Source organism: Pungitius pungitius, chromosome 16 (assembly GCF_949316345.1).
Source record: "Pungitius pungitius chromosome 16, fPunPun2.1, whole genome shotgun sequence".
NCBI lineage: Eukaryota > Metazoa > Chordata > Actinopteri > Perciformes > Gasterosteidae > Pungitius > Pungitius pungitius.
In genome coordinates, this window is record NC_084915.1 from 12885986 (window position 1) to 12913659 (window position 27674).

At 42.4% G+C, this 27674-nt stretch overlaps 1 protein-coding gene across 7 annotated transcripts in view; it reads right to left on the reverse strand.

Annotated features, from left to right (window-relative positions):
* Nucleotides 1-27674, reverse strand: part of LOC119215696 (neurexin-2) — a 72884-nt gene that overhangs the window by 19932 nt on the left and 25278 nt on the right. For 5 of the 7 annotated variants that reach the window (XM_037468063.2, XM_037468065.2, XM_037468062.2 and 2 more), the window contains 5 exons: nt 26667-26786; nt 26195-26576; nt 25649-25839; nt 24897-25070; nt 23552-23671 (listed from right to left, as the gene is read on the reverse strand). In XM_037468063.2, coding sequence (XP_037323960.2) covers nt 23552-23671; nt 24897-25070; nt 25649-25839; nt 26195-26576; nt 26667-26786 — 987 coding nt within the window. Of the gene's footprint in view, nt 1-5192; nt 5624-23551; nt 23672-24896; nt 25071-25648; nt 25840-26194; nt 26577-26666; nt 26787-27674 lie in introns of those variants that run through there. The other 2 variants (XM_037468067.2, XM_037468068.2) reach the window with 2 other exon arrangements.

Sequence of the window (27674 nt, forward strand, 5' to 3'; positions counted from 1 at the left end):
TAAATCACATTAATGCACCCAGATAGCTTTTATGACAAAAAACTCCCTGCAGAGTTTCAGATTGAACTATTTAAAAAAAAAACGCTGAGCTCGAGGCAATACAGCAAAATTTTCTTTTGTCTGGATACAACTGCACCGACTCTGTTATGCTGGGTGTGTGGGGAAAAGCTTTCCAACGGCGGCGTGGTCCCAAACAGGCTTAAATGTCAGAGCAAGGATCAAAAAAATTGAGAGACTTTTAATTAAACTGCCAGCGTATATGATGTATTACTCTACAGTGGCTCATTTTGTAACTTCCTTTGTTGTTTGTGTGGCTCACAAAATGATGTAAAACCCCGGTGTAATGACATAAAATGAAGTATTCCTAGTTTCAAGGGTGTATGCACAAATTAAAATATAGTAATTTTATGTAACTGATATCAGATAAACATTTAGTACTCCCTAATTTGAGCTGTATAAACGGCAACACCAAATATTTTACACTTCAAAGTCTGTTTATAAGTCCTGGGAAGTACTACCACACATTTAGAAACAATTTGAATAATCCAGAGGGAGCTGTGCTAAATTTCATAAACACAATGTCCGTTAGGGCTGAAAACAACCACATTTAAAGGGGGGGGTTTGTGGTTGAATCTCATTGGCTGGTATCATGGTAGGTTGTTCGGCAGGTAAAGTTAGACTGAAATCTTCCAGATATTTCTCATATTGTTTTGAAGAGCAAAAAGTAAGCATGTTGCTTTGCAGTCTGACGAATCCAAATTTGTACAAGAGATAACTGTTCTTGAAAACGTTGAGAACTTAAAAACCCTCAAAAACATATTGCACAACCCTAAGACTTCAATATTTTTTTTCAGCAGGCACCGTGATTGTTGATGGAGCACTTCCGTTGTCCTGTTTACAGGCCATTAATAAACTCTCCTCCTGGCTCTCTTCTGTACTCAGAGGCGAGCGGATTTTGCAACAGGATCTCACAAGACAGAAATCTTTATAATAAAATAGGAGGTTGTAATCTGTGTCCAAGGTTCTCTGTTACAGCTCAACTTCGTAAAAGCATCTAGTGAAGTGAATGGAATTTTACATAAAAATATAATTACTGTGCACTGAAGCTGTGCGACATTTTCATAGAATGGGGAACAATCAGATTACTGTCTTCCCTCACAATATGAGGCCAGTACATTTTTATTAAGATGTGAGACATGGAAGCTGCGGCTTACTCTTAAATATAATGAAACAGCGGGGAAATGTACTCTATAATTTACATACTGAAAAAAGATGACTTGAAAACCTTATTCTTTCGTGGTGCCACCATGAACTGAAGCAAAAGGTGAGTTTGGCCTCCGGTGCTGCTAGAGGATCAATACTAAGCAAAGGAAGGAGTTGCCCCTCACTCTCACGTGCGATTCCTCTCTCTCGGTAAAACTCAGGCCTGAGATCTGATTGGCAAAGCCACACCACAGGGCTCCCTGGGCTCTGCTCTGAGAGACGAGAGCAGAATTCTCCTCCAAATTCTCTCTTTGCAGACCGACTCGCGCCAGGTGAGAGGTTGAAACGCCACTATCTGCAGTGAACTTCCTTTCGTTCCGGCTTGGCATCGTCGAATAGGAATGAGGATTCAGGCTCTCCAGCCTCTTCAACCCCCCCCCCCCCCCCCCCCCATCCCCCCGATCACATGTTGAGTACAGGTTGTATGTTTATGAACTGCTGAGCTGTGTGAAGAATTCTGTGGTGATTCTGGTATACTTTAAGGAGCGGTTCACTGTGATGGAGGCTGGAAGCATATTCCAGTGTTTGAACTCAAAGCTTCAATTTGCTGCTCTTAACTATTGAAAATACAGTGTGAGAGTGTGGTGGCCCCTTACTCAATTATTAAGTGAATTATCTTAGTGCTTATTAATAATTCTAATAAGTCGAGGATTTAGTTTCACACTGGCTATCAACCAGTCATGCCCGTAAACGCATCCCAAAGTAGACCAGTATCAATGTCCTTACTGTACTGGTGTCCGTGTACTGTTCATGCAATAAACCTCAGGTACTTTATTTTTTTACTCGAGTAAAGGATCAGCCCTTGCATTCATTTCATGTTTGGCTAAATCTTTGACACATTAAAGGAACTGTTTCCTTCTCTTCACTTCACACTCTCCTGTTTGTTCTGCTTTGCTGCCGATCTGGAGCAGAACGGTGGTGACCTTGCTTTTCACATTTCTGCTCTCACGCGGCCTCCTTTGCCTTGTCAACTCATTTTACCCCGAGACGTGTTGGCAAAACACTCAAAATGACAAGTTCCTTAAACACATGCAGGTGCTGTTACAGAACAGTAGAGAAGGCGAGGACACTATTCTAATCAACGATCAAATTCAAAGGCAGCTTTTTGAACGCACATGCACGCGGTGGGAGATCCTCTCTGTTCAGGGTATGTGTACCACTCGTGTTCTTGAGTGTGGACGTTATGTGTGTCTTTGAAGCCCTGCCTCACTATCTTAATGTAATATGTAACCCGAGAGCGAATCGTGAAGCCTCTCCGAAAGACCTCTCGGTGACCCTGTCCGTTTCGCTTTTCCTTTCTGCAGCTCAAAATAATACAGTGACACACTGGATACGCATTATTCTTTTTTACCCCACACTCGAAGCACCGATTTAAGGACGACATGTTTTATGATGAATAAATATCAAATCAAAGAAGAACAAAAACATTTGATCATCGGAGGAGGACCACTGATTAATAATTTCCTCCACTTGACACGTTCATCTGGAAGTATTAACTGTGATTTGCCTTCCGTCAGCCAGGCGGTCGTAACACCAACATCGGGCCCTGGAGAACGGAGCGCTGCACATTTGGGTGTGTAGAACATGCGGGTGTGAGGAGAGGTCAGCCACACGGCAATCCTCCCCGCATTACATTTGAGAGTATACAAGACACCCAAGGGTCGTACTATCGTCTGGATCTCTTGAAGTGAAGTGGTTATGGCGTTAGTTAAGGGGGGAAAAAAAAAAAACCCCACTCCATTTAAGGAGCATGCCCACAAAATCCAAAATCCAAAAAAAAATGATAACAAGAAAACGTTCAGAGGAAGACAGAAAGGACGTACGTTTACATAACATGTCTCAAGGTGGGATTTGGCCTCCCAAATACTTAGAAATACTTCAGTGTTAATATTCAAGTCATTTAAATATCTGGTTCAATCTTGTATAGTATTTTGTTTGGCAAAGGGAAACTCATTCCTTATTCATAACAACCCAGATACAATGCCCAAACTGTGTAGACTCAACTGAAGAGAAAAAATGTTGTGTTCTTTTGTGATATTATTGACCTCTGATGAAGAGCTTATGCGGGCAGTTCAGGGGAAACAGAAAGTGTACCAGGATTTGTTTTTGATATGAAAATAGCTTAAATAATTTCGAGCTACAATCAACATCTCAGAATGCTGCAATGCAAACTGGATGTTTTATCTGAATTTTCACAAATCTCAAGTAGCTTGTCTGGTTTTAACAATAGTCCAAATCCAAAGAGATGATTACAATGATATACAGTAGAATAGAGAGAATTAGCTAATCAACCAGAAACAATCAAAATGGTTGCTGATGATTTTCCTTAAAATGGACTAATCAATTAATGGACGAACCATTGCAGCTCTAAAAACTTGTTATATACTTGTCATATACATCTTGAATGCCTCTGATGAAGTACTAATACATATCTGACTCTTGGTAATCTTTTTACACACTCAGATTATTATGATTTTTATTATGATATTATGATATCATGATTTCAACCAGCCAGTTTGTGTTAAATTGTGCTATTTCCTGGTGTCATATAAGTTTAGTTACATAAAATATTATGTACCATAAAGTGTGTTTAAGTTGAGGAGTGCTGGGTATTGCAGCAGGGTAGGTGTCCTATAAATAAACATAGCCCAGGGGCCTCTTGAAGACTTTGGCTAGCTTCGACAAACACACACACACACACATCAAAATGGTTTCATAGCATTATGCCACCAGTCTGCACATGCATTCTATGCATAGAGTTACGGCACAGTGGACGTGACTTTATTAGTAGTGTCTGTACCAGTTATGTTGTAGTAAAATGAATGTCTTGCGCTGAAGCACCTACTTCAGAACTACAGCACAAAATCTACAATAGATGTAATTGAAAATGTATCAGTGAGTCTTTTGAAGTGTTTTTTTTCGGGTTGGATCACAGGCTGTGCTCTGCCTGTAAAAGCCTGCTCCACAATGATACGGCTGTAATATCTCCAATGTTATTCATTACATTTTCAGTCCTTTTGCAACGAAAAAAACTGCTGCGCTGAAGAAGACACTACAGATCTATTGGACCTCCTTTGAGTGATTCTGGAAAGACATTTCAAAGTGCAAATATAAGGGGGCAATGAATGGAGAAAATTGGTGTCAGCCCTTTGAAGGAGTCAATTCAAGTAGCGTGACTGTTGTAGATTATTGAGGATAGGTTACAGTTTTTACGATTACATATATTCATAATTGTGTAATTCATATCCCTCGGTGGTAATTGTAGATCTGCCTTGATAAGAACAGCTCATCGAGGCAGATTTTATATAAAGGTGGAAAAATCCTCGCTATAAATCCTGTGATCATCGTTGCATAAGTAAAAGCACCCAAGGAAAACCAAAGAGATCATCTCAATTTCATTGCTCTCCCTGAAATATGTAAATATTTTATCGCTTTCTGCCTGGTGCGACGTGACAATAATTACAGTGTAGTGTAGCAATCACCTTTGACACAAAACCATCTCCTTCACAGCGAGTGCATTACGCCGCTTAATAAACAGGCCTGTCACAAAAGGCTCGCGATAATAAACAAATCCTTCTTCGGATGTGCTTTTGCCAGGAATAGCGAATACAGCTCCACGGATGCTGTAACCTCTTGAAAAGCAACCCAGGACCAGGGCAACCTCGACTGATTGTGATGACTAGATAACAGGGTTTAATGATGCACACAGGCTGCGGCAGATTGGGAGTTAGCGAAGGATCCATTATCCCACTTTGTGTCCCCAATGGTGGCACAGATATGCTGGAACAGCTAAACCCTTTTTTTTTTACCCCTTTAAGGTCACATATATCAAATAACCAACGGCATGCCCAAAATCTAACTCTAGCTCTTAGATACATCAGTGTGGCAGCAGACAGAAAGTTAAGAAAGTTGCAGGGAAAAGGTCTTACCATGGCCCCCTCGGGTGAGAAAAGGCATCCTGTTGATGGCAATGGGAACGGTGCCGTGCTTATTGTGAAAATGGTGGACATGGTGCGTGGTGCTGAGACTGGAAGACACACGTGCCGTTCCAGTCTGGATGGGGAGTAGAGTAAGCAGGGCCAACCAGAAGGCTAGTCTCGAGCAATAACTTAGGCCCATACCTAGGCTACTGCATGACCAGCCGCCCCACTGTCCGAGCACAGGGGCGGCCGCACAGAGTCTACCCATGTATATCAGATCCTCATGAGCCCAGGGCAGACTACTGGGCCAAGCTTTGGTCTCTCGCGCTTCAACGTGTAGACCACAGGGCATCTCAGGTCTGACAGTCTGGCCCCATTTCTTACGTAATCCCTTAGTTTGGTCAACGAAGGAAAAAACTTGTGATGAAAGATAACAACCCCCCCCCCCCCCCCCCCCCAAAAAAAAAAATTGTTTTCTAAAAAGAAGTCAAAATCCGTTTAATGTCCTTTTGGTAGAAATTGAAAAAGCAAGCTACCAGCTTTTTTTGGTTAACATTTTGCCATGACGGGATGTCTACTGCACGTAACAGTCATTAAAAACCACCCCGACGCCAAAAAGTGAGCCGAGAGTATCCAAAATGCCCCCCAAAAAGATAGCCATCCAAAAAAAAAGGAACGGGGATGAATCCAACGTGTGATTTCAAAAAAGCATGTTGCTCAAACCATGACATTTAGGCATTAAAAATCGGCAGGACAGAGCTTGTGACAAGAATTTTGATAGGAGTCTCCATCGCCCACAGGTAGAGCTTTAGGGCAGCTGAGCCTGCCCACTAACAAGAGTGCGCGTCCACCGCAGTAGAAGACATAACACGCGTCCGCGGGAAACTGGTTCATCTCGTTAAGCAGAAAAGGACAGAGGAGATAAAAGATAATGCGCGAGTGACGAGGAGGCGATGGAGGGTGATGCAGGAACCAGCGCTTTTGTTCCCCTTTCGCCAGGGAAAGCCGAGAGAACGGAGACGGGGAGTGGGAGAGACGGGGAGGGAGGGAGAGAGGGAGAGAAGGGGGTGTGGGGGGGGGTAGAGGGGGAGCAGTATCTGCAGCAGCGCGGTAAAAGAGAAATTCCAGAAAGGGAAAAAAAAATCTCTCAGAAACTCCTCGTTCACTCTCTCACAGACGCAGCAAATCCCGGCGAACGACTTGGCTTTCGGCGTGGCGCGGATCCCCCCCCCCCCCCGCCAACACCCCCCCCACCCCCACCACCTCCTCCCCACACACACGTCAAACAAACGTATGATCCTTTCCTCGCGATCCACCTGCTTGGTCTTATGCAGTAAAGGCTACTGCTGCATTCCCCTCACTGCTGCTCCTTTTTTTCCCCCCCCTCCTCCTCCCTTTCTCCTCTCCCGTTACCTCGTCCGGCTCTGCCTTCGGACCGGGAGACGGTTACCGTGACAGCAGCGTGCGCCTAGTCTCTGGAGGAGGAGGGAAGGTGATTCTTCTCAGATGAGATGGCTTGGCCGGCAGACCCTGAGCTGCTGCCTCGGAGTGCCGCAGCAAAAATGATGCTAATTAAAAAGAGCCGTCGCATCATACTGGATCCGGGGCGGGTGAATCTCCGGGACAGCCGGGACCCTCAGAAACAACAACCGTGGCCTGGAGTTGTGGTCTAATGAACGCAAGAGAGCGGAGGTCTTCTGAAGGCATGCTGTAGTCAGAGGCTCTGATCCAGCGAGGCACAGCATGTGCCCTGTGAGTGTGTTTTGTGTGTGTGTGTGTGTGCGTCTGCAAAAGAGAGTCTGTGAGCAAATGAGGGAGGCGGGGGGAGAGAAAAGGGTGGGTGAGCAATAGCAGAAGGGAGGGAGAGACAGGAAGAGACCGCGAGGAAGAGAAAACAGGCTGCCAGCACACAGGGAGACAGGGAGGCAAGAAAATGGGCTGCGTGAATAAAAATACACGCTACAAAATTCACAGCGCGCTGGCTTGCGGGGCCTGGCGGTAACACGTAGGAATCATACTGCAGAGGAGGAGCCTGATTTAAGGTGAGCTGTCGGAGCTCGTGCAGAATGAACACGAGGGTACCGGTGTGGACGTGCGCCTAACATTGAAGACTTTTGATGAGAGAAGCACAAAACAAAATGGTATAAAGCAGCTCAGTGCGATCGGCCACGCCGTGTTATCCGTATTCAAGAAAATCAGGAACCTCGCATTCCAAAGCCCGTACGGTGCTTCCCCCGCATTGCAAACCTTTGCTACGAATCAATTTGTTCCTCTGGCTGACGTGTTCACCTCGTATCTGTATACAAGTCACCCCCTCCGCCAGGGAGCTCATGCTGCTCCACCATGCACGACCAGGACTGATCAGAGCCACCCCGACAGGGTCGGGCAAATTTTGTGGGGGGGGGGGGGGGGGGGGGGATATACTGACACTTGAGAGGATGAACACACTGTAGGAAGCAGAGAGGGACTCGGGAAAGAAACAAAGAGGAAGAGAGATTGCAGGTGGGGGCCATATCAGCCGAATCGCGGTCGATGGAGGTATCGGCTGGGATGGCCCAGTCGGTTGAAAGGACACGCATGGGAACAGGGGCGAGCCATGCTGCACCACCTCTAATAGTGACAAGAAAGCAACGCAGGCCATTACTCAAGCTGCGGTGGGGGAGGGTGGAGAGGAGGGTGGAGGGGGGGGGGGGGGGGGGAGGCTGATAGAGGCAAAAAAAGAACAGAGAAGCGGGTGAGTGCATAGCACTCTGGAATGGCAAGTGCCTTCACGGCGTGTAGACGTTCACGGGCCGGTATTGTGAACATAAATAAATCGAAACAAGCTGTGCGTCTCTCGTTCCCCCATCTGCCCAACGTGAGTCACAGAGGCATTTCAATTCTTAATGCGTTTCCTCTCCTATACATGTCGCTCGGTGAATCTTAACTACGGGAAGCAACATGCCGGATTACTAAGCGCAGACAATAGCGATGATGCAGAGCCCCTTTGCTGCCTATATCACGTAGACGCATTAACGCCGATGACTGCTCGGTGCGGAACGGCAAAGACGAGGCCGTGACAATAATCCCCCAAACGGCGCGCGAGTCAGTTTGACTTCTCATGTCAAAGCTTCGGCCCCCGTTCAATGCAGCTTACGTAATTAACGGGCAGTCGTGACAACAAAAGTGCCAGTAATTTCCTCCAACTTACGCACATTCACGTGCAAAACAAGACCAGTGTGTCATTCCCACCCAACTGGGGAAGGGACTGGGTGTGAGCCGTTGGGAGTTGCGGCTGATTTATAGCCCAGTTATTTGGACTGTGAGGCTCTCCAGCATGCGAGCATCTTCCCGGGCAGCGATGCTATCTCGGTGTGAGCTGTCTAGAATGAAAGGCTTGCATTAATCAATTTACGCGCTTGAGGGTTGCTCGACACGAATAAAGCCACGCTATCTGGACAAGGAGAAAGGGGGAGGCCGGGTAATTGTAACCTTGTGTTGTCCTTGGTTATTTATTAAGTTGAGCATCCCCGCAGCTCTTCCCATCAACCCATACAAAGACAATTCTCATAAAATACACAACAAATACATGTGATATGATATAAAGGTGATGATGAGCTCTGTTTTTGAGTTGAATCGCAATTGACATCTCCTACGACTATGACTTCTACAAACCTTCAATTTGCATTTTTATATTTTCCTACTGGCTATTTTGAACCTCGTCCACGACTCATAGAGCGGTTATGCATTACCATAATCAAATTATTACACATGCATGGAATAATATATATTTTGGAAACCATGAACTGAAAACCCTCCAAATCCTTTATAGAAAAAGTCAAGGGGTCGGCAAACGACGCGACGCCGGAAGACGTGTACAGCGTTTTAAACACGAGAGAAACCTAAATGTGTGCCGTTTGTTCTCAGGAGGATTCGGGAGAGGAGATTTTTCACAGACATCCCGTCTCGCCCCAAGGGGTAAAGTAGCAGGATTAATCATAGCACTTTCAGATTAATTACTCATAATGCAGGCATCCTCTGAAAGGCATGGCCTGCAGTTGTGATGTTCGGTTGATTTCATTAGGCCAAAAAAAACGACAACACCTAAAATAAGCCAGGCTTAGAGGATGTAAGGGAAGGAGAGAGGAAGAAAAATACGAGGGCACCGGGACGAGCAGCGGCCGCAGTAGATGTATTAACAGTAAGGATGGCAGAATCGGATCAGATTATTATGTATTATGTAGCCAAACAGAACTAGGAGTGGAATCACTCGCTTATTTCATATTATTATTGGTATAGTTATAATAATTATTGTGTTCTGTGCAGAGCTGACCAACTCTCTGAGACTTTAGATTTCAAAAGGAGGTCAGGCACATAAAGAAAGGGTTCAGAGTCCAGTGCTTTAAGGCAGGGCCTCTGGATGCTAAACCCACACAGTATTTTCTCCAGATTCACACCTCGGGATCCCTTGCAACGTCTGTGTTGGCACTCTACAATGACAAGACACCGCGTGTGACAGTAGGTTGCACATTGTTGGCTGCACGAGGCACCGTCCAAAATAGATTCCATTCGCTTGTTTGGTTGAGCTCACCAGCCTCAGCGTGTCTCCTGCCTCTTTCCATGGGGGAGAAAGCCCGACCCGAAAGAGGAAAAAGATCAGCAGTGTCTTACATTTGAAAAATTATGATTCCTAAAAGTTCTCGTGCTTTTGTATTCATGCATAGAGTGCCAAACAAGCCAGATGGGCAGTCTACCTCCTGGTCTGCAGCGTCCAAAAGTAATACCTGATCCAGGACCAGCGCCAAAGAAACCATTCACATTTTTGCTTAGCTCAAGTCTTTTCTCCTCTTCACTTTGGAGCCTAATTTTGATGATGAGCCTGAAAAGGCATCAGCAGTAGTCTTCTTTTGTTAGCTTGCATCAATACTTATCTTGCTTTATTTTAATGTCAAAGAAAGCGCAGCAGAAATGCATGTTACTGTTGCTATGACTGCAAACTGTAATGGATATTTTATCTAAATATGTCAATAATAGACATTATGCGTGACTCAAAATGATCTAGCGTTGCAAATACAAGTGTGTATATATATATATATATATATATATATATATATATATATACTGTATTTGCTGAATAATATTTGCGAGTCTATTTGTTTTGCATACTTTGGATATTCTACAGGTAATTTTTTTTTGTACGCCTTTTAGTGTACATACAATTATTACTTTGTTTAGTAAGTTCTTGTTCTTTTAGTTTTAATGTAATTCTAGATCTTTTATAGTAAATTTACCACAGGACTTCATTCATTGACAGTTCCCCTTATGAATTATCATGCTTTATACCCTCAGAAAGAATATTTTAGGAATTAGTAGGTCAGCCATCATCAAAAGCTGTGCTGTCAGCTCATCTTAAGATCGCAGTGAAAGAATTTGCTTGACAATCAGTTTTGTATCAAAGACATTAAATCTTTTGCCAGACCCCTTTGTGTTTGTTGCTATGTTTGACATGCCTGATTACATGAAAGCTAAACAAAAATGTACATTCATTTGATGAAGCTATTAATACATTTTTCAGCTTATATTAAATCACAAAATCTTCTTTTGGAGACCTTGATACTCCATTTTTTTTCTTATTATATTATTACTCCCGGTGATATTAGAAGTTTTGTTCATATTTTGGCAGCATTACCAAAAGAGTTAGAAAGTTAGAAAGTTAGTGCTTTATACAAAAGACTAATGTTTTATTTTAGACCATGTAATCATTGTATTTTGCTGTAAAGATCAAAATGAGAGACATAACTATACATATATAAGTGCTGTTGTTTTAATTGGCTAGTACTACACCAGAGGACCTTTGTCGATTTGCATCATCACTGACATCCTTACAAGTATCATTTTAGTCCATCCATCAAAAGTGATGAATTAAATTCTTAGCAGAAGTTAGTCATCATGCAGGGATTGACAAAACAAATACATCACATTGATAATACAGAAACTTGGATGAAGTCCCAGAAGTTAAATGTAGTACAATAGGAGGTTATAGTGAGATGTTGGACACAGGCTTTGGTGCGCTTCAATATTCATTTGCAATGCAGTTAATGCAAATCAATGGTCATCCGGTCAGTCAATCACTCTAGAAACCAGATAGTAGAGAGGGAAAGGGAACTAGAGATCTGTAGAATGGTACCCTAGCAACCACAGATAAAACCATAGCAACCAGCCAGCAGCCTTGACAGAGGTCAGTACAGCACGGTTAACCTGTTTGTTTACTGTTCGTATCGCGGTGTCTGTTAATTTATGATGAGGGACAGGTTGAGTGTGTGGATCTTGATCCATGGTAAACTCTTCAAAAAATGTCATCGTGTTGGGGAGGAAAAATCTTTGGTCGTTGCCTATAGCAACTCATATTGTCACACTTTTGCTTTTTATTCAAGCGAACAATAGAGAATATAAAAACGTCTAACAGTGTTCTCAACTAACAATAATAGTGCAGCCTGTGTATTGATGATTATATTTTAACACACAGAAAATCAGAAATTCATATTTACATATATCATTAATATATAAGTATCTGCATTACGGCTGCATGACTTGAAAAATGTAGCAGGAACAGTAACCATAAACATAATAAATAAGTGATGACGTTAGCCTAAATTGCCTCAAAATGTCTCTGGGTCGATTAGTCTTTACACAAGCAAATTAGGTTTACTTGGGTTGTTGATGCGTGATGTATCAATGTACTCCCCTGGAATTGGATTTCCTAAAATCAACATGAATGTAATTATTTTTATATATGTGTTGGGAATTTGAGATCAAAGATTAGAATTTTGAATTAAATTTATACGGAGAAACAAGCAAATGTAACACACTGTAAAGGAGAAAACACATCACATGGACCCCTTCAAATACACGTAACGCCTACCTTGTTACTCAAGGAAGGCGTTAATTAAGTGTTACCACAAAATTTGACACGCAAGGAAAAACCCCTTATTTGTCTACAAGTCTGCTAATTACATTGATAAAATGGCTTTGACTATTATTGGTACCCACATAAGTGCCTTGTTATGCCCTGTTTCCATAAACCAATCTGCTGAATGGCAATTTCACATGGATCCCGAGTTTTAATAGGTGACAGAAGTGGGCTGGGGAAAGTGAAGGATTAGTACACATGAGCTTTTATCAGGCCACAGAGGCAGATCCAGCACCGGAAGACAGCAGCCAGTTTCTGAGGCTGGAGGCCAAAGATGACAGTTGTGACCTAAAGAACAGCAATGCATCTTAAGTTGAAGTCTATCAGGAGTGATGCGTAGTCAGCAGTACATTGTACGCCGGGCGCGGTCCCTTTGTATCGACTGCACGAGACGTTTGTTTGCTCACGTGTCGCTATGTTAAGCAATAATCCAAGGTGACATGTTCACCAGGCACACCAGGAACAAAAACGTTTTTTTTGTTCCCGGTGTATGCAACTGAAATACCAATGAAGAAGACAAATGACTTTGATTTCAATGATCTCCTGCCCCAATACGGCTCTCAACATGGCGACGGTGGATACGGCAGCTGGCAGCTAACTGTCAAAACGGTGCGTAACAGCGCTGACTGAGCTAACGTGTTTTAAGAGGTTACGTTTCCCCAAAGAAGGAAGCTGTAGACATCCTAACTTTATATTGCATATAGCGGATGATACAGGACAATTACTGTGTATTGAGAACTTTATGATACACCTACAAATGTCAGCTTTAATTGGCTAAATATCCTTTAATCCCATCTGTATTTTAAAAGTTGCTCATATTTCCGTTAGATTCAACTTGATCCTTGTTATTGACGCAGTTCAGCATACCTTTTACATCAATTTACATTTCCAATGCATCTGTAAACTAAGCAAATTGTATCCGTCTTTTCAGGTTGCTTTCAAAGCCTGAGTGCCAGACCTGTTCATTTTGTAATTATACACGATTGAATTTAATCGGATACGACCCACCTCCGGGGAAGCACATGTAGAATAATTTTAGAAGTGAATAATTACTTTTTAATCCAATCCAAACAATGATTAGGTACTAAAGTTAATGAATAGAATTGTGGATGTGCTACAGTTGCTGCTAATGTTATTTTGGTTCAAAATTGGGTGATGCTCCTCAGACCAAAGTGTTCCTGCCAAAGAGTAGCCTGGAGACAACTACGATGACAAAGCCGCCTCCCTGCACTCCCTTTAACTCAATTCTTCATTACGGTGAGTTAGGATTTCACCACAGACCAGGGTTAAAGTTCCGACTTCAAGAGAGAAACAGCCAGTAAATGATTTATAAGTGAGAGTGTCACTGCGTCTGCGAGTATTAGACTGATAAAAACAGAAACGCAGCCAGGGTACGGCGGCCTCTGAATCTGAAGGCCTCTGTCTGTGCGTCTTTCCTTTATGATGTAAACTGAATGTAACCTTTCTCCTCTGGCACAGGACCCTGCGGTAGCGACTGGGAAGCCCCGCCTCTCCCCCGGGAGCCCGCATAGAGAAGGATTCATCTGAGGGCTGAGCCGCTGCGTGGTCTGGGTGTCAAGTGAATCCCACCATGTTCCCCTGCGGCCCGGCGGCACAGAGGGACAGTCAGAGCGCGGTGGAAGCCGTCCACTTGGTAATCAAACCCTGCATAATGCCAGTCCCTGCCTTAGAGACACACTGGAGAATTTAATCCTGGAAATGGGTGAATGAACGGAGCCAATATGAGACAACTCAGACGTTATCTTGTTGTGTCCCTGCACACGCACAGCACTCACTGTGCGCACAGGCAGCGAGCCTCTGACCCCACTTTTATACCATTTACTGCGCTAATTACCTGTATACGTGCTCTTTCACCTGCAGGCACATTATGTTTGCTGTCACTTGGTTAGTGATGAAGCAGTTTGAGGAAAGCATCCTTTCAATAGGCTTTTAAATGCACATTATTACTAAATATCCCTTCAAATAAGCTGATATCTCCTCTCTGCTGCAAATGGATCCTCTAGAGATACGACTCTCCTTTAGCTGTATATGCAACCTTCTGACAAGCTCTTATCAAAGGAGTCTGAAACTGTGTGTGTTTAGAATGGTCATCACACAAAGGCTATTTCAGTCTGGTAAACGTTCTCTTAAGTGAATGTTTCAGTTTTATTCTTCGCTTAAGATGCTGCAATAGAGGCTTTCCCTTCAGTCTGCACACAGCGTGAGATGAAGCTATGTGATGATATGCTGTCTTTGAGATAAAACTTGTAAAGGTTTTTGCTCCCGCTTCCCTAGTTCCCTAGTGTAGTACTGGTGTATTATAGAACTTTTAAAACAGCTGGAATCATGGCAGACAGAGAAACATAGATGGACACTGCAAATGCTAAAATATGGCATATACCAGAAATTAAGGTTATACATTATTAATTAAAAATATAATCTCAGCTAAGAAATAGTGAAAAGAATCTGTTCTGGGGCATCTCTGAGCCACTAGCCTAAAATGTAGCGCCGTGTTATCAACTTGCTGTTGCTTGCATATATGTATACAGATTTTCTTTATAAATAACTTCTACTACAGATTAACTTTAGTATTTTGTCAGCCTGAACCCTACTTTGCCATTTGTTTGAATTGGTCCAGTATTCTGAGGGATAACGCTGCTGACGGCAGCCGCTAATGGGCTCCAGCGTAATCACACCGACCTGCCAGTGTACGTCCACTCAAATAGTTGTTTTTAAACCGACAGGCTCAAATTGTGATAAGGGACAACATTATGGAAAGGACCTCACGAGTGACATTTTAACGTCCCATTTGACGTGGTCCATAAAGTTGAAGCTGAAGTTCCATTATACTGTCAGACTCCCATAATAACTAGGAGCGTGTGGCAGAAACAACCTGTATTGGTGAGCAGTGCTGAATTGCCCGATACGATATTATTGCTGGACCAATTTCAAGAATCGTTGTCCCCAATTTGTCACAAAACACGGCAAATACCAGATCGAAAAATAGTTACCCTTAAAATGCGGATTATCTAACAAATAGTTATGATTGAATTAATAATTAATAAATTATTTTTTCCAATACATATATGCAGTAGAGCTCCTTTGATTGTGTGTTTTGACCGAACAAAATGACAAAAGTGCTTAAGGTCTTACGCATCTCATTTGGCACCATTCAAGCTTGAATTCTATTCCGCTTTATTCTTTTTACAGGAGCTGTGGAGGATGTTGACAACATAATAGTCAGTTAGTTATAACAACGTAGTACTTTAATATGACGGGTCAAAATGTCATAAATGAGTACGGCTTTAATTACGGCTCTCACTCAATATGGGTCGATTTCAGGGCAATAAAACATACGCTTTGCAGTCAGAAATTCTCTTAAGTGAAGTTTTTTTAGTATTATTGAGTGAACCTTAGAAGACCAAAATGAGATCAGGGGGATAATTGACGACCTGCACAATCAAGTGGCTTTGTTTTAGCTGTTCAAATATGTGGTGCACAAAGGTCATACAATGACTAGCAGAGTGAAAACATCCTGCAATTAACAATAAAGGACTACTTCGACGCCTGTAATAATAGTGATTAGATTGATTCTTAATAATATCATTTGTGGATGACTTCACTTTACTGTAGTGACTGGACATAACTAGATCAACACATACCAACTTATAATGAACTGTAACAGAATAACCTTTAACCAAATCAGGGAGGAATTGTTGTTACTATGGACTTTGTGAACAGGAAAAGTGTATTTCCCACACACACTTTGAAAACATTTAAATTATATATACCTCCATGTAGTCAATGCAATAACTATGTGTTGTAAGCTTAACAATACTTGCATCAAATTAAACTCACAGCGCCTCTCATATCCACACACACACACACAAGAGATAAACACCATTTGAGAGTTAAACAGTTGACATACTGGAATTGGATACTTACAAAAGCCAATATAACTCGATTAAATAAGTGGGGCCAGTGTGACGTGGTGGGAGTGAAAAACAGGCGCAGAGATTGCATCCTGTAACTTCCAGGTCTCAGACAATGAGACTGGAGTCTTTGGTGTGGCAGAGACAAGTTATAAAGGTTTGGATATTTCTTATAACTCTGTTAGGCAGTGTGACATTGGCAGGAGATTGAACTCCCTCTGCAGCAGTCAGTGTTTGCAGGGTGAGTCATAAGAGACCGTCGCTAATCGTGAAATAACCTGCCGCCAGTTTCAGCCAAACTGGCAGTGTGGCTTGTTTTTTTCCAATCTGTTAGGCATAGTTTAGCACAGCCCGTGTCTGTTTGCATTCTAATGAGCTATCAGTTTGCATTCAATTAACATAATCCGTGACGTTTTTACCCAAAGGTTGTAAGAGGTCAGAGAAGAAAGGTCTTGTGGCTTTAAATTCTGAGCTGAGGCTCATTTGAGTAGAACCAATTACTCAGTGATGGTGTAATGTTTTAGAGCTAATGAAAGTATTAAAGCACTACTTGAATGAAATACAACTTCTATTGTATCCCTGAAAATAACAAGACTAAAAGCGCACAGCTATGTGATTAGCTATCGGAGGCTATAGAGTAATGCTTCTCGTAAAGAAGAAATATGAAATATTAAAGAAGATACATTAATCAAACTTTGAACAGAACAAAGTTTGAAAAAAGCACAGAGACACTAGTTGTATGAAGCTAACTTTTTAATGATACTTAGCAAATGTAGAAGCGATACCATAAATCAGAGCCTTTTATCTTTACAAATGTAGTTTTAAATAAAATAAATATAAAAATATAAGTTTGTGAGAATAATAATAATAATAATTCCTTGATATACAATAGGTTCCTCTATGACTAGTCGTAGCGAGGACCCTCATAAGTGCTTCAGTCATTTTTAAAAGCAAATAATGCATCATTCTTTGTATATGCAGTTGAATGAAATGACTGTTATGGTTATTAATGTGGTTTACTAGTACTTCGGATCACATAGTGAATCATCACACCTATTTGTGTATTAGCTTAATAGAGCATAAATAATGTTCAATGCAGCTTTAAACCCATGGACGTAATAAATAACGTTCACAAAATGCTTTCGCTGCTATCTAGAAAAGGTCCCTTGCTTTTCACTTTGTTTCTAAACAACAAAATCTTACTCTGGTGCTTTAGCATCAATTTAGTGTAAGGTAGAAAGTGGAACAGAAACAAATACGTACGTCATCAACGCATAGCGTTAAGTGACACTTTAATGTCTTAAACACCTGCAACATATATGAGAACATTGCATTAATACAATTGTATTAATACAACATTCACACACTAATAGAGAAAAACATGAGCACTTGAAGCATTTCCAGCTGCACAGAAATGCATTCTGTCACTTTTTCAGTGTGGAATACCCTCAGGGCAGCGACAGAGCAGAACATTGCTATCTAAACAACACAAACGAGTTTGGGGATCGAGGACGCCGCGATCAGACTGCAGTGCTCGGGCTGCGAGGGGCTTTGTGAGGAGTACTTGGTGGTTTGTAAAAGAACTAATTGATTCTCTGGGTTGGTCTTTTGCCGGTCTTGAAAAGGTAATTCATGTTGGGTCTGATAATAGATATAAAGAGAGAACGTTTGAAACGGGATCAGCTCTCCCGTGTCAAGATGCTACTACTACTACTACTACTACTACTACTACTACTACTACTACTTATCAATCAAGACTAAAGGAAATTAAAAGTCAAATGTTACATTTCATTCTAGATTACCAACTCGTTTGTTGCTGGTTGATTCCCCAAAGGTGGAACTTGACTATGACTATGATTACCTTATAATAGAAATCCATTACAATCAACCACACTGTGCAACTTAAACTAATTTCAGGAAATCCCAAAGGAGAAAGACATACATTTGATTATCAAAAGGTCTGGTAAATGACCAGCTGTTTCAATGTATAACTTAACACTTGGTCCAAGTTCATATTAATTTCATCCAGTAATGGTTATCTATTAAGGAAATTTCTCCAATGGATAAGATTTCATTTGCTGTCCTGTTTGCCTGTTTTGCCTTTGATCAGATGGCATTTCTAACCTCAGTTAAACACAAACTACAAATAGAGAGAAATGCGATGGGTTCAGCTTAGTAAATTGCTGCTATTGCAGTAGTCAATTATTGTTGAGCCCTACCACCGTCATTTGTCACAAATAATTCATATGAGCGCAAATCTCTTACTCGCTGTCTATTCAAATTTCTATTTTTCTTTGCCCTTTCTTCTACATTCATTCCTTAACAGCTTAATGAACAGTATGAGTCAGTGTGTCCGTGTCACTATCGGTCCCTCATACATTTAATCAAACGTTGCTGAAAAAGGCTGAAAGGCTGGTGGTGATTAACGGTAACAACATGATAGTGTTGTTGGTTCCATTGTATTTTTTCTCACATGACAATTGTGCCCCTCAGAGAAAACCCCTTAAAACGCAACACATAAGAGTACCAAAAAGTTTCTTAATGTGAGAAACAACATGGACAAAAGGGCATTACCCCCTTAGGGACTTGACTTCTTTTCACATCTATGTAAATGTCAAACATGCTCCACCCATGCATTAAAAGTTGTTAAAAGGTAGTGGTCAGACATCGACCTGCAATGTATTAAAAATGTTAACGATTGCCAGCAGTCCGCATGACTCACCTTGAGCAGACATTTGGCAGAGATGATCATTTTTGGGAAACACTGTCTCTATACTGAAAGAAAAAGGACAAAGCCAGGTGGCTGAGGTAGTCGCCACGGCAACTAATGGAAAAAATCTTACTTGCTTACTTCCATCCACACAACATCTACACAGCAAGCAATGGGCAGAGCTCTGGACCTCCGAGAATCTACAAAATGTTCATATACTTGTATCTACCGCCTGCTTTGAATTTTAACCATACTATAACGGTCCTGTAAGGGCATTCATTTATTTACTGGATGGTTATAAAATACTGGTGAGACCACCATGAGTGAAATTGTAAAGGCACTTTCCAAAAGGTGTATTAGCTTTGATGGAGTTCTCTACTTTAATCAGTCTGAGAGCTTCTATCCATTTGTGTAATTTTCACTAATCAAGAGATTAATCTGAGGTTCAACTGTTAGTCGCTCCGTTACAAGACCACGGTGCTAAAATGCCTTTGTTTGAAAAGTTAATGACAAGACAAACTAATGCACCATATGGAGCTCAGATAGAACTGCATTAAGCTGCTGACAGGCACAAAATTCAGCTTTATATGCAGCTTTAAATCTGCATCATTACTCTATGCATCAACGATGGATGGAGTTTCGTTATGTCGCACTCTTCAGTCAGGACTTGAACTCCCTGAAGTTAATTGTAGAGAATGGGCAAAAGGTCAAACCCCCCTGCATGCATGAGGTGCATTTAAATAAAGCGGGTCTAACTTGCCTTTCATTTGCAGCTCAGGTTAAATTTGATGTTTAGGCGGTTGGTACGATCGGATCAATTGCGCTGTGGCAGGTACCCGTCAACTCCCTCACAAGCACTCGCTCTTTCAAACCCAATGTTGCCTTTTCAATGGTGTTAAATCATTACTTAAAGACACGCCTTCTTGATCCAAACCATTGCCTTTATGAGGCCTCGGAGTCGGGTATCTGTTATATGTCCCAAAAAACTACAAGTGATGACAGGAGTGAGTTAGTTTACAAAACAGATGTAAGGAAAAGGAAAGAGTGTAAAAAAACGTACAACAAAATAAAAAGGGACACGACCAGATGAAGTTGTAAGCAATGGAGAAACGTGTATATATACACAAGAGAACATCACAAGTGATAATGATTCGTACATCCCACATGGGGAGAAGAGTTGTAAAGAACGGTCAGCTGTATTACAGCACAGAACCCTCTCATTATCCAAACCTCTTGCTGCTCCGCTTGGAGGAAATGTAAAACCACTGTGGTTCCAACGAAACGGAAGCGAGATACAATAGACACAATGGCAGCTAACTGCCGCCACGAGACAAGAAGACAGCTGCTGCGTGGCACCTAATCTCCGTACCTCGCCTGCACGCCCGCGGGCTACAGGCTCGCTCCACAGTCTGCTTCACCTCGCTGGCTTTTAAACAATGCAAAGGAAGTGTTGACTTACAAATCGATGGCGACGGCGGGTTCCCCTCTGCGGGACGGTGGGCGGGTGTTGGCGCCGTTGTTAAGTAAAGCCTTGTCAGGTGGAATTTTGATATATTTGTTAAATATGGAGGGCGCAGTTGTTGACTCGCACGGGTTGGGATGGGGTGGGGGGGGGGACACACACTTTAGGGTCAGTAAGCTGAGGTAAATAGGTTTGCCGTTGTGGCTTTAAACACAATACTTGATAATTACACAAATACGCTAAGGCGTGCACATTAGCACGGCAACACACGCACACACACACACACAAGAGGTATGCGAAAAGATTAATCTACAGCTACAGAGGTTAATCAATAATTACTACCTCCATATGTTTACAGAAAGCAGTGCTGACAATGTAGCGCAAAACATCGTTATATATTTGGGTGACTTTGGTGATGAAATGATGACCTCGAGGTAATTAGCACAGATGTTTGTGGCACTTGGTAAATTGCTTTCGGTGTATGAATACAAATGCACTGCGGGATGAACCAACTCAGGCATCTTGATTGCTTGATAAGCTCGCCCACTTCTGCTGTCTTTCTAATGAGGTTCTAGTTATGATTACATTGTTTAGCTAAACAGTCAAAAATCCGTACACAACACCCGTTTTCTTTTTGAATCTTGGAATGATTGGTGGCCCTTTTGGTCTGGCACACAGACAGAGAATTGGTGGGAGATTGTTTGTTTCGGGCTTCAGTGTTCAGTGTGTACAAAATCACGGTCCTGCCTGCATATTTGTTTGTTTTCACGTTATTGTCGCAGCCAACATGCCTTTGACAATGGCTCAATGTGAAGCATGAGGCTTGTTTTTTTCCTCTTTGCCCTGATGTTTTGGTTTTACTTGTGATTTTGGCCATTTACCCCCCCCGCGTGACAGAGTCCTGCCTAAATACAGCTGAACGAAAACCCCAAAAGGCTGCAACTGGAGTGGCTCTTCTTTTCTTCTTTTGTTATGTATTTGTTGTTGCGTTTAATTGTTCTATGTCAGTTTTTTGAAAATGCTAGAATACAACAATTGCAGCGATGGAGATCTCTTTATTTGAAAGCACTCAAGTAGAGCAGCCCTGTAATCTTCAAGGCGGAGACTCTTGGTGAGCGAAGGAATAAAAACATTGAAATCTTGTTTAGAAATTCTCGTCACAATGACAGAACCATCCTGTTACATCATTGAAATTGACACCATCTATATTCCGCAGCCAGATCTTGTCTCTTTCTCTGGCAAAAAAAAATATAAATGTACATACATTCATGTCTGCAGCACTTATTAGAAAGTGTGCTATGAAGATGTAGCCTGAGGCGTCAGTATAAAATTCAGGCTCACATGATGTGATCTGCATCAAACCCGCTGCAATTATAGAAAATCAAATAAGATTGGGGTTGATCAACTGCATACAAATATGCTATCCCTCCCAAAGGGGGGCATTATCAGGTTTAATGAAGATCAATGGGTTACTTTATTCTCGTTTTATTTTTTGACAAAATACTGGTCTTAAAAGACGTACTGAATTAAAAAAAAAATGCCTTCAATCAATCAAGTTTTCATCTAAAAATGTTGTCAACAAGGAAATAAAAAAAGATTGTAATTATATGATGCCATCTACATTCCTCCCTTTTTGAAATGCAGTTGAGAAAATATATCAACAGCATTTTTTTTGAGGAATAAAGAAGACATAATAACTATACGTTGTCCTTGTCCAATTAATTCTAGTCTGCTTGCTCATGCAGAAAGCAAAAAGCAGCTTGAACACCATAATAAACATTTCATACGGGTACAAAGGCTTGGTCGGGTAATTGACGTCAAACAGGTCAAACTATTGACTTTCCGGTTAGATCAATGCATCAGTAGCAGGCACATTTGTCTCTGTATTTACCTTTGGAACACCAAAGCAAGCAGATTAATGAGACAACTTATTAATCAAACTGCCGGTATGTAGGTAAGTACTTGACATTGGAGTTTATTTTGTGTCCAAGCCAAAAGGATATAGTTAGACAGTTACTGGAAAACTGTAAGCAGAGTGAAAAATGTGATAAATGTGCTTATAATATCAATGATGAGGTGTATTTTGCCAAAAGAGATGCTTCTCCACAAGAAAAACATAGTCAATTCCAGATATCTCTTCCCTGCAAACATGACTTTCTTACACAGAATCACTTTCAAGCGATCCATAAATAGCCCCCCTACAGAGTCTAATGTCCTCTTCCTTCTACTGCATAACAGTACATTTCAATAACAATTACCACAAAGGCACAAATCTTGCAGTTATTCCAAATGACTGCAGCAAATGAAGCTTAACTCAGCTTGGCCACTGGACCAATAAGCTTAATATTAATCTCCTGCTATTATGAGGGTGAGAAGATTCTGGTAGAAGTCAGGCTTGTTACTAAGAACATAGTATATTCTATAAGGCCATGGCAACAATTAGACGTTAGTATTTCAAAACACGGTGCCACCAACGGGTCATGTGCAATTAGCGTGTAATAGATGCCTCGAGTCAAATTTCTATCACAATGTATTTACAGGCACGTGCATTATTAGGTAAATGTTTTTATTTGATTGTTAAAGTCAGTGGTTGAAAATATAAGACAAAGCTAAGACAGGTAGCAATGATTCTAATCACATTCAGTCTTGTTTTTGAGTTTGACAAAACAATTAAAGGCCACAATCACAGCGCCGAGAAAGAGAAGTGTGTCACCCACACGCGATGGAACGGAAACGTCAACATGACATAATAACTACGTGTGACAAATCGTTAATGTGTTTTGGTATCTCATTGACTACAGATCACTTAGACGTCGTATCACTTTTACAAAGAATAGATGGATTTTCCTAGCCTCAAAGTAGCAGATTTCAACGACGACAGAATGTGGGATCCTGTACATTTGCTTAAAACGGGCAATCAATCACACAGAGCAGCCCATGTGTTCATGCTGCTGTGACTGGAGGGAGGTTTTGTGCTCGTAAGCAAAGATTTTCATGCAAATGAGAGGCTACCAACTGGTTTTATCTCTACATGACAAGACAATTATCCAGGAAAAGATCAAAATCTTGCCAAATAGGCAACATTTATCAGTTGATCAGTTTCAGGGGTTTACAGGCTTAGATGAAATAAAATGCCTCAAATTCCTTCAACTTTTGATGCCGTTTATTTTTCCCTCATCAATAATGACAGAGTGGCAAACCTGCTATTTGTAATCTACGATAACATCTGTTTGGTTGGCTGAATGTCCTTCATAAGGAAAATCGTATTCTACAGCGAATTACCGGTCAATTGAGGCGTAATACGGCTGCACTTACGGTCGCTGCAGAACGGCCCCCCGTAGGTGGTCATGGTGCAGTCACACGAGAAGCCCTCCCACAGCTGCAGACACACGCCCTGGTGGTGGCAGGAGTCCTCTGTACAGGTGGTGCTGGGACCTGCAGGGTGTAGACAGCACATTTAGCAGGTGCTTTGTCTCTTCATTTTATTCACTACGATCCAAAAGGAATAAATACGTCCTACTTAGCCAGTCGATATTGCACAGTCTGTCTGCAGATGTTTTTCTTTTTGACAGAAATTATTAACATGAAGGGGCTTAACGACCTCAGCTCTAGAAAAAGGAGGTTCAGCAACACAAGTAGAGCCATTTAAACAAGACAAATAAGACGGTATATATTTGTATTATATATACTGTATATATATAACTGCTTACAGGATATTCAACCTTTGCTTCTTCACAATTCAAATAACACTCAATTTGTTTTTCTTACAGGGGCTTACACAAAGGAAATGAAGTAGTCCATAAATATGTGATATGAGTTTACAGTTAATGGCCTCCTCGGCAGTGTGCAGGATGCTTTACGGTTTTCTGCCGGTGAGACTTAAGGTCTGTGTGCATTTCTATGGGCTGCAGTCATTGTCTTTTGGATTCTTCAAAGTACCTTTTGTCTGTAAACCCTCTGGCGTCTTGGATAATAATGCAGCGCAGAGAGCATAAACGCTCCGTTCCCGCTTGGCGCCGCCTGCGGAGGCTCGCGCGACTGGCGCCGAGCGAAAGTAGAAACAAAGCTCACCCTCACGGAGATCGCAGGTAAACGTGAAGGATTGTCTGACTTTGTTCGCGTCTCCGTGACTTCTGTTAAAAAACTGAAACCACGAAATGCTGTGCACAATCCTATTAAAGCTCAAAAGGAGAAGCATTGCAAATCATCAAATCTCCCCACTGATGATACATTATGTCGTAAAGTTGACTTTGCTCACTCAGGCTCCAAAAAGGAAGACATTATTGATCTCGCAGACTACATGGCCTTCACCCAAATGTCAACCTCGACAACACTTTGGGCACACTTATATAACCTGTGCTATGTTTCCTGTAAAACCAATGGCTACCTGGGGAAAATATCTGCTATTATCAAACTCTGTGCTTTACCGAGCGCTTTCTTGTTAGATTAGAACTCAGCAAAAGTCACTGGACATATTGACTGAGGACGGAAACTATTACATGTAAGCATGTTTGATCAGAAATAATAAAACCAAAGAATGTCTTTGCCGACCAATCACACTGGAGGATTCAGCGAAGCGGTTTAACACCATAACAAATGTGGTGTGATTAGTTTTCTGTGTCACTCTGAGTTCCCCCGGGTTTCCTCTCTACGTCCTCACCTCCACAGCCGTGCTCCACCTCCCCCACCTTGTGAAGGGCATCAGCCAGCAGGTCGGGGAGTCTTCCATTCAGGTCCACGGACGCCAGGCAGCCCTGGTATCCCTCCCGGGATGCTATTAACCTGGGCAGGCTGCTGTACATGCTCTTCCCAACACCACCCACGTACAGCTCCCCTGTGAGACACACAAGTGGGTCAAAAGATCACGATAGAGTGTGTGTCGGGGTACGCCTTAAAACATTCGATAACGAGGACACAAATATTTAGTGAGTTTATATATAATACAAAAATCATCAATATGTATGAGAGTATGGCGATGCAACACAACACCAACCCCGGCCTCCAATATATGGGATAGAGATACCTCGTGAACACAACATAGCCAAGTGACCAGAGAGGAACATGTATTTGAATTCACACATGTGATACTCTTAAACATAAACTTCGTAAAGGCAGCATTTAGAAAACAAACTCGACCACTAGCCAGGGGTTGGTTGTATTAATCAAATTACTCAATGGAGCCGTGGCTGCTGCACACACACCTGGCAGAGAACTGCGCTCTACTCAGTGCACCTTTCTAGGTCATTATTGTAATCATTCTCTCCAGAAACTTAATAATAAAAATAAACCAAAACCAAAAAAGACAATGCAAAATGTTTTCAGTGATTATGTTAGGTTAATGTTATTTAAAACATGAAACAATGGATGTCAGCGTTGACTCTGTTCTTATACACGATTGTTCGGATAAGTTACCTTTCAGATCGAGGTTGCGGGCTCCGTTGGCGTGTTGGGTGACGGTACGAGAGTCGATCTTAAGGATGTGCACATTGCTGTTGTCCCGGGAGATCACCACACTGTGCCACTGGTTGTCATTCAGCGGCTTGTCAGAGTTTCCCTTCATGAGCGACGGACCATTTCCCAAGTCGAAAACATAGTGGATGTACCTACAGGACAATGCAGATTTAGTTATTTAGTAAATCTCCTGCAGTGCTCAACATGCCACAGGCTGTTATGCGATTATGCATGCACTGCTCCGTTTTCTATTCTCCCTGGAACACAAAGGATCCACAATGAATTAAACATTCGTAACATATTTGCAGCCTATCTGCGGTGGAATATGTGTGAGTGCGACAGTTTGTGCTTCTCTCCCTTTCAACAAAATGATTCGTATTCAGCGAAACATTGTAACCTTTTTTTTTTAGTGTCTGAAAAAGCAATCAAAAGTTCCTCTTCCCAAAAGACGCTTCTATCGTTCCCGAGCTGCGAGCTGCGTCGCTGCAGTCCGAACGCCCCCCTCACCCTTTGACCAGCTCCACCACGATGAAGTCGCTGCCATCTCCAGAGTTGTAAAGTATCAGGCCGTCGGGGCTGGTGGTTTTGAACTGGAAGAAAAGGTGCATGGAGGCGTAGGCCTGCAAAGTGGAGAAGGCCAAGTAGCTGGCCTGCGCCAGAAAAGTCACCGGATTGGCCACGATGTGCCTCATGCCGAAGCGAGCGTTCAGCTCGCAGTAGGAGATGTCTCCGTTCTTGCACTGGTCCAGATAGAGCATCCCGTTGAAGGAGAGCGCTTGCAGGTGGCCGATGAAGTTGGAAGGCATGACGGAGATGAAACGCCGCTCCGTCATGATCCCTGTTTCGATGTTACTGAATTCCAGGCGGGTGTGGGCGCCAGTCATGTGACCTGAGGAATCCCAAAAAAAAAATGCAGCTTAGATTTCAAATACCTTTGGGTGTCTTTCACCTTGACAGCGCCTTTCTCCACACTGTGTACCTTCCACTGTCACATTATCCACAGACAGTTGCAGATTCTTCCCGCGCCGCACCACCTTCACCGTGTGCCACTCATTGTCATTCAGCTTCTCGCCTACAAGGAGCACCTCTGGTCCCTTGCCTAAGAGGAGGAAAGAGTCAAGTGACAATCATACCACATCAGCTCAGTCTACATCCTTCCACATGAAGCTCGCTCTTCAGATTCAATGCATTCACTCGCAGGAGAACTCACACACACACACGCACACGCACACACACACACACACACACACACACACACACACACAGAACTGTCAACATTCACCACCAACCAATCTCGCTAAATACACATTTGAAGACGAAACTGCACTTCGATATCCTATTTGACGGGTTTATAGACTATAGACCTGTCAAATAATTTACCTACTGTAGCAGAACGATTCCCACTTTCTCTTTGTGGAGCCATTTTGATCCATGTCATCTGGGGAGAAATTATATGATCTATGGCCTGGGCTTCGACTCTTATGTTTCAAGACTTCTACACTATACTTTCTCGCTGGTTTCAAATTAGGTCACAGTGCAGAAGCTCGGCACTGCAGCGCCGTCACTCCGAATCAGTGCCCGTGCAACAGGCCCGACGCGGCAGTTCAAAGGAGTTCTGACATCACTTGGGAAACTAATTGGCCATGCCTAAGCTGAGTGTGCCCTCAGGGGTTTGTCTGTCTAATTGAGCTCAGGGGGGGGGGGGGGGGGGAATAAAAGTGCGAGCGGGGACTCTGTCCTCCGTCCACCTGCCGAACACCGGCTACGCTCGCAGTGGGGGACAGTGGGGGACAAAGTGACCAAACCTTTGCTGCCCTTTGTTGGTGTAGTTGAATGTGTAAGTGAGGCTCTAAAAAAGAAAAAAAAAAAAACTCTGTAAATAAAAGGAAGCACTCATAGTATAAAATGACTGGAATATAATGTTTTCACACAGACATGTGACTGTAAACCCTTTGAACTGTGGGTCCCTGTCAAAGTACCTTGGCTC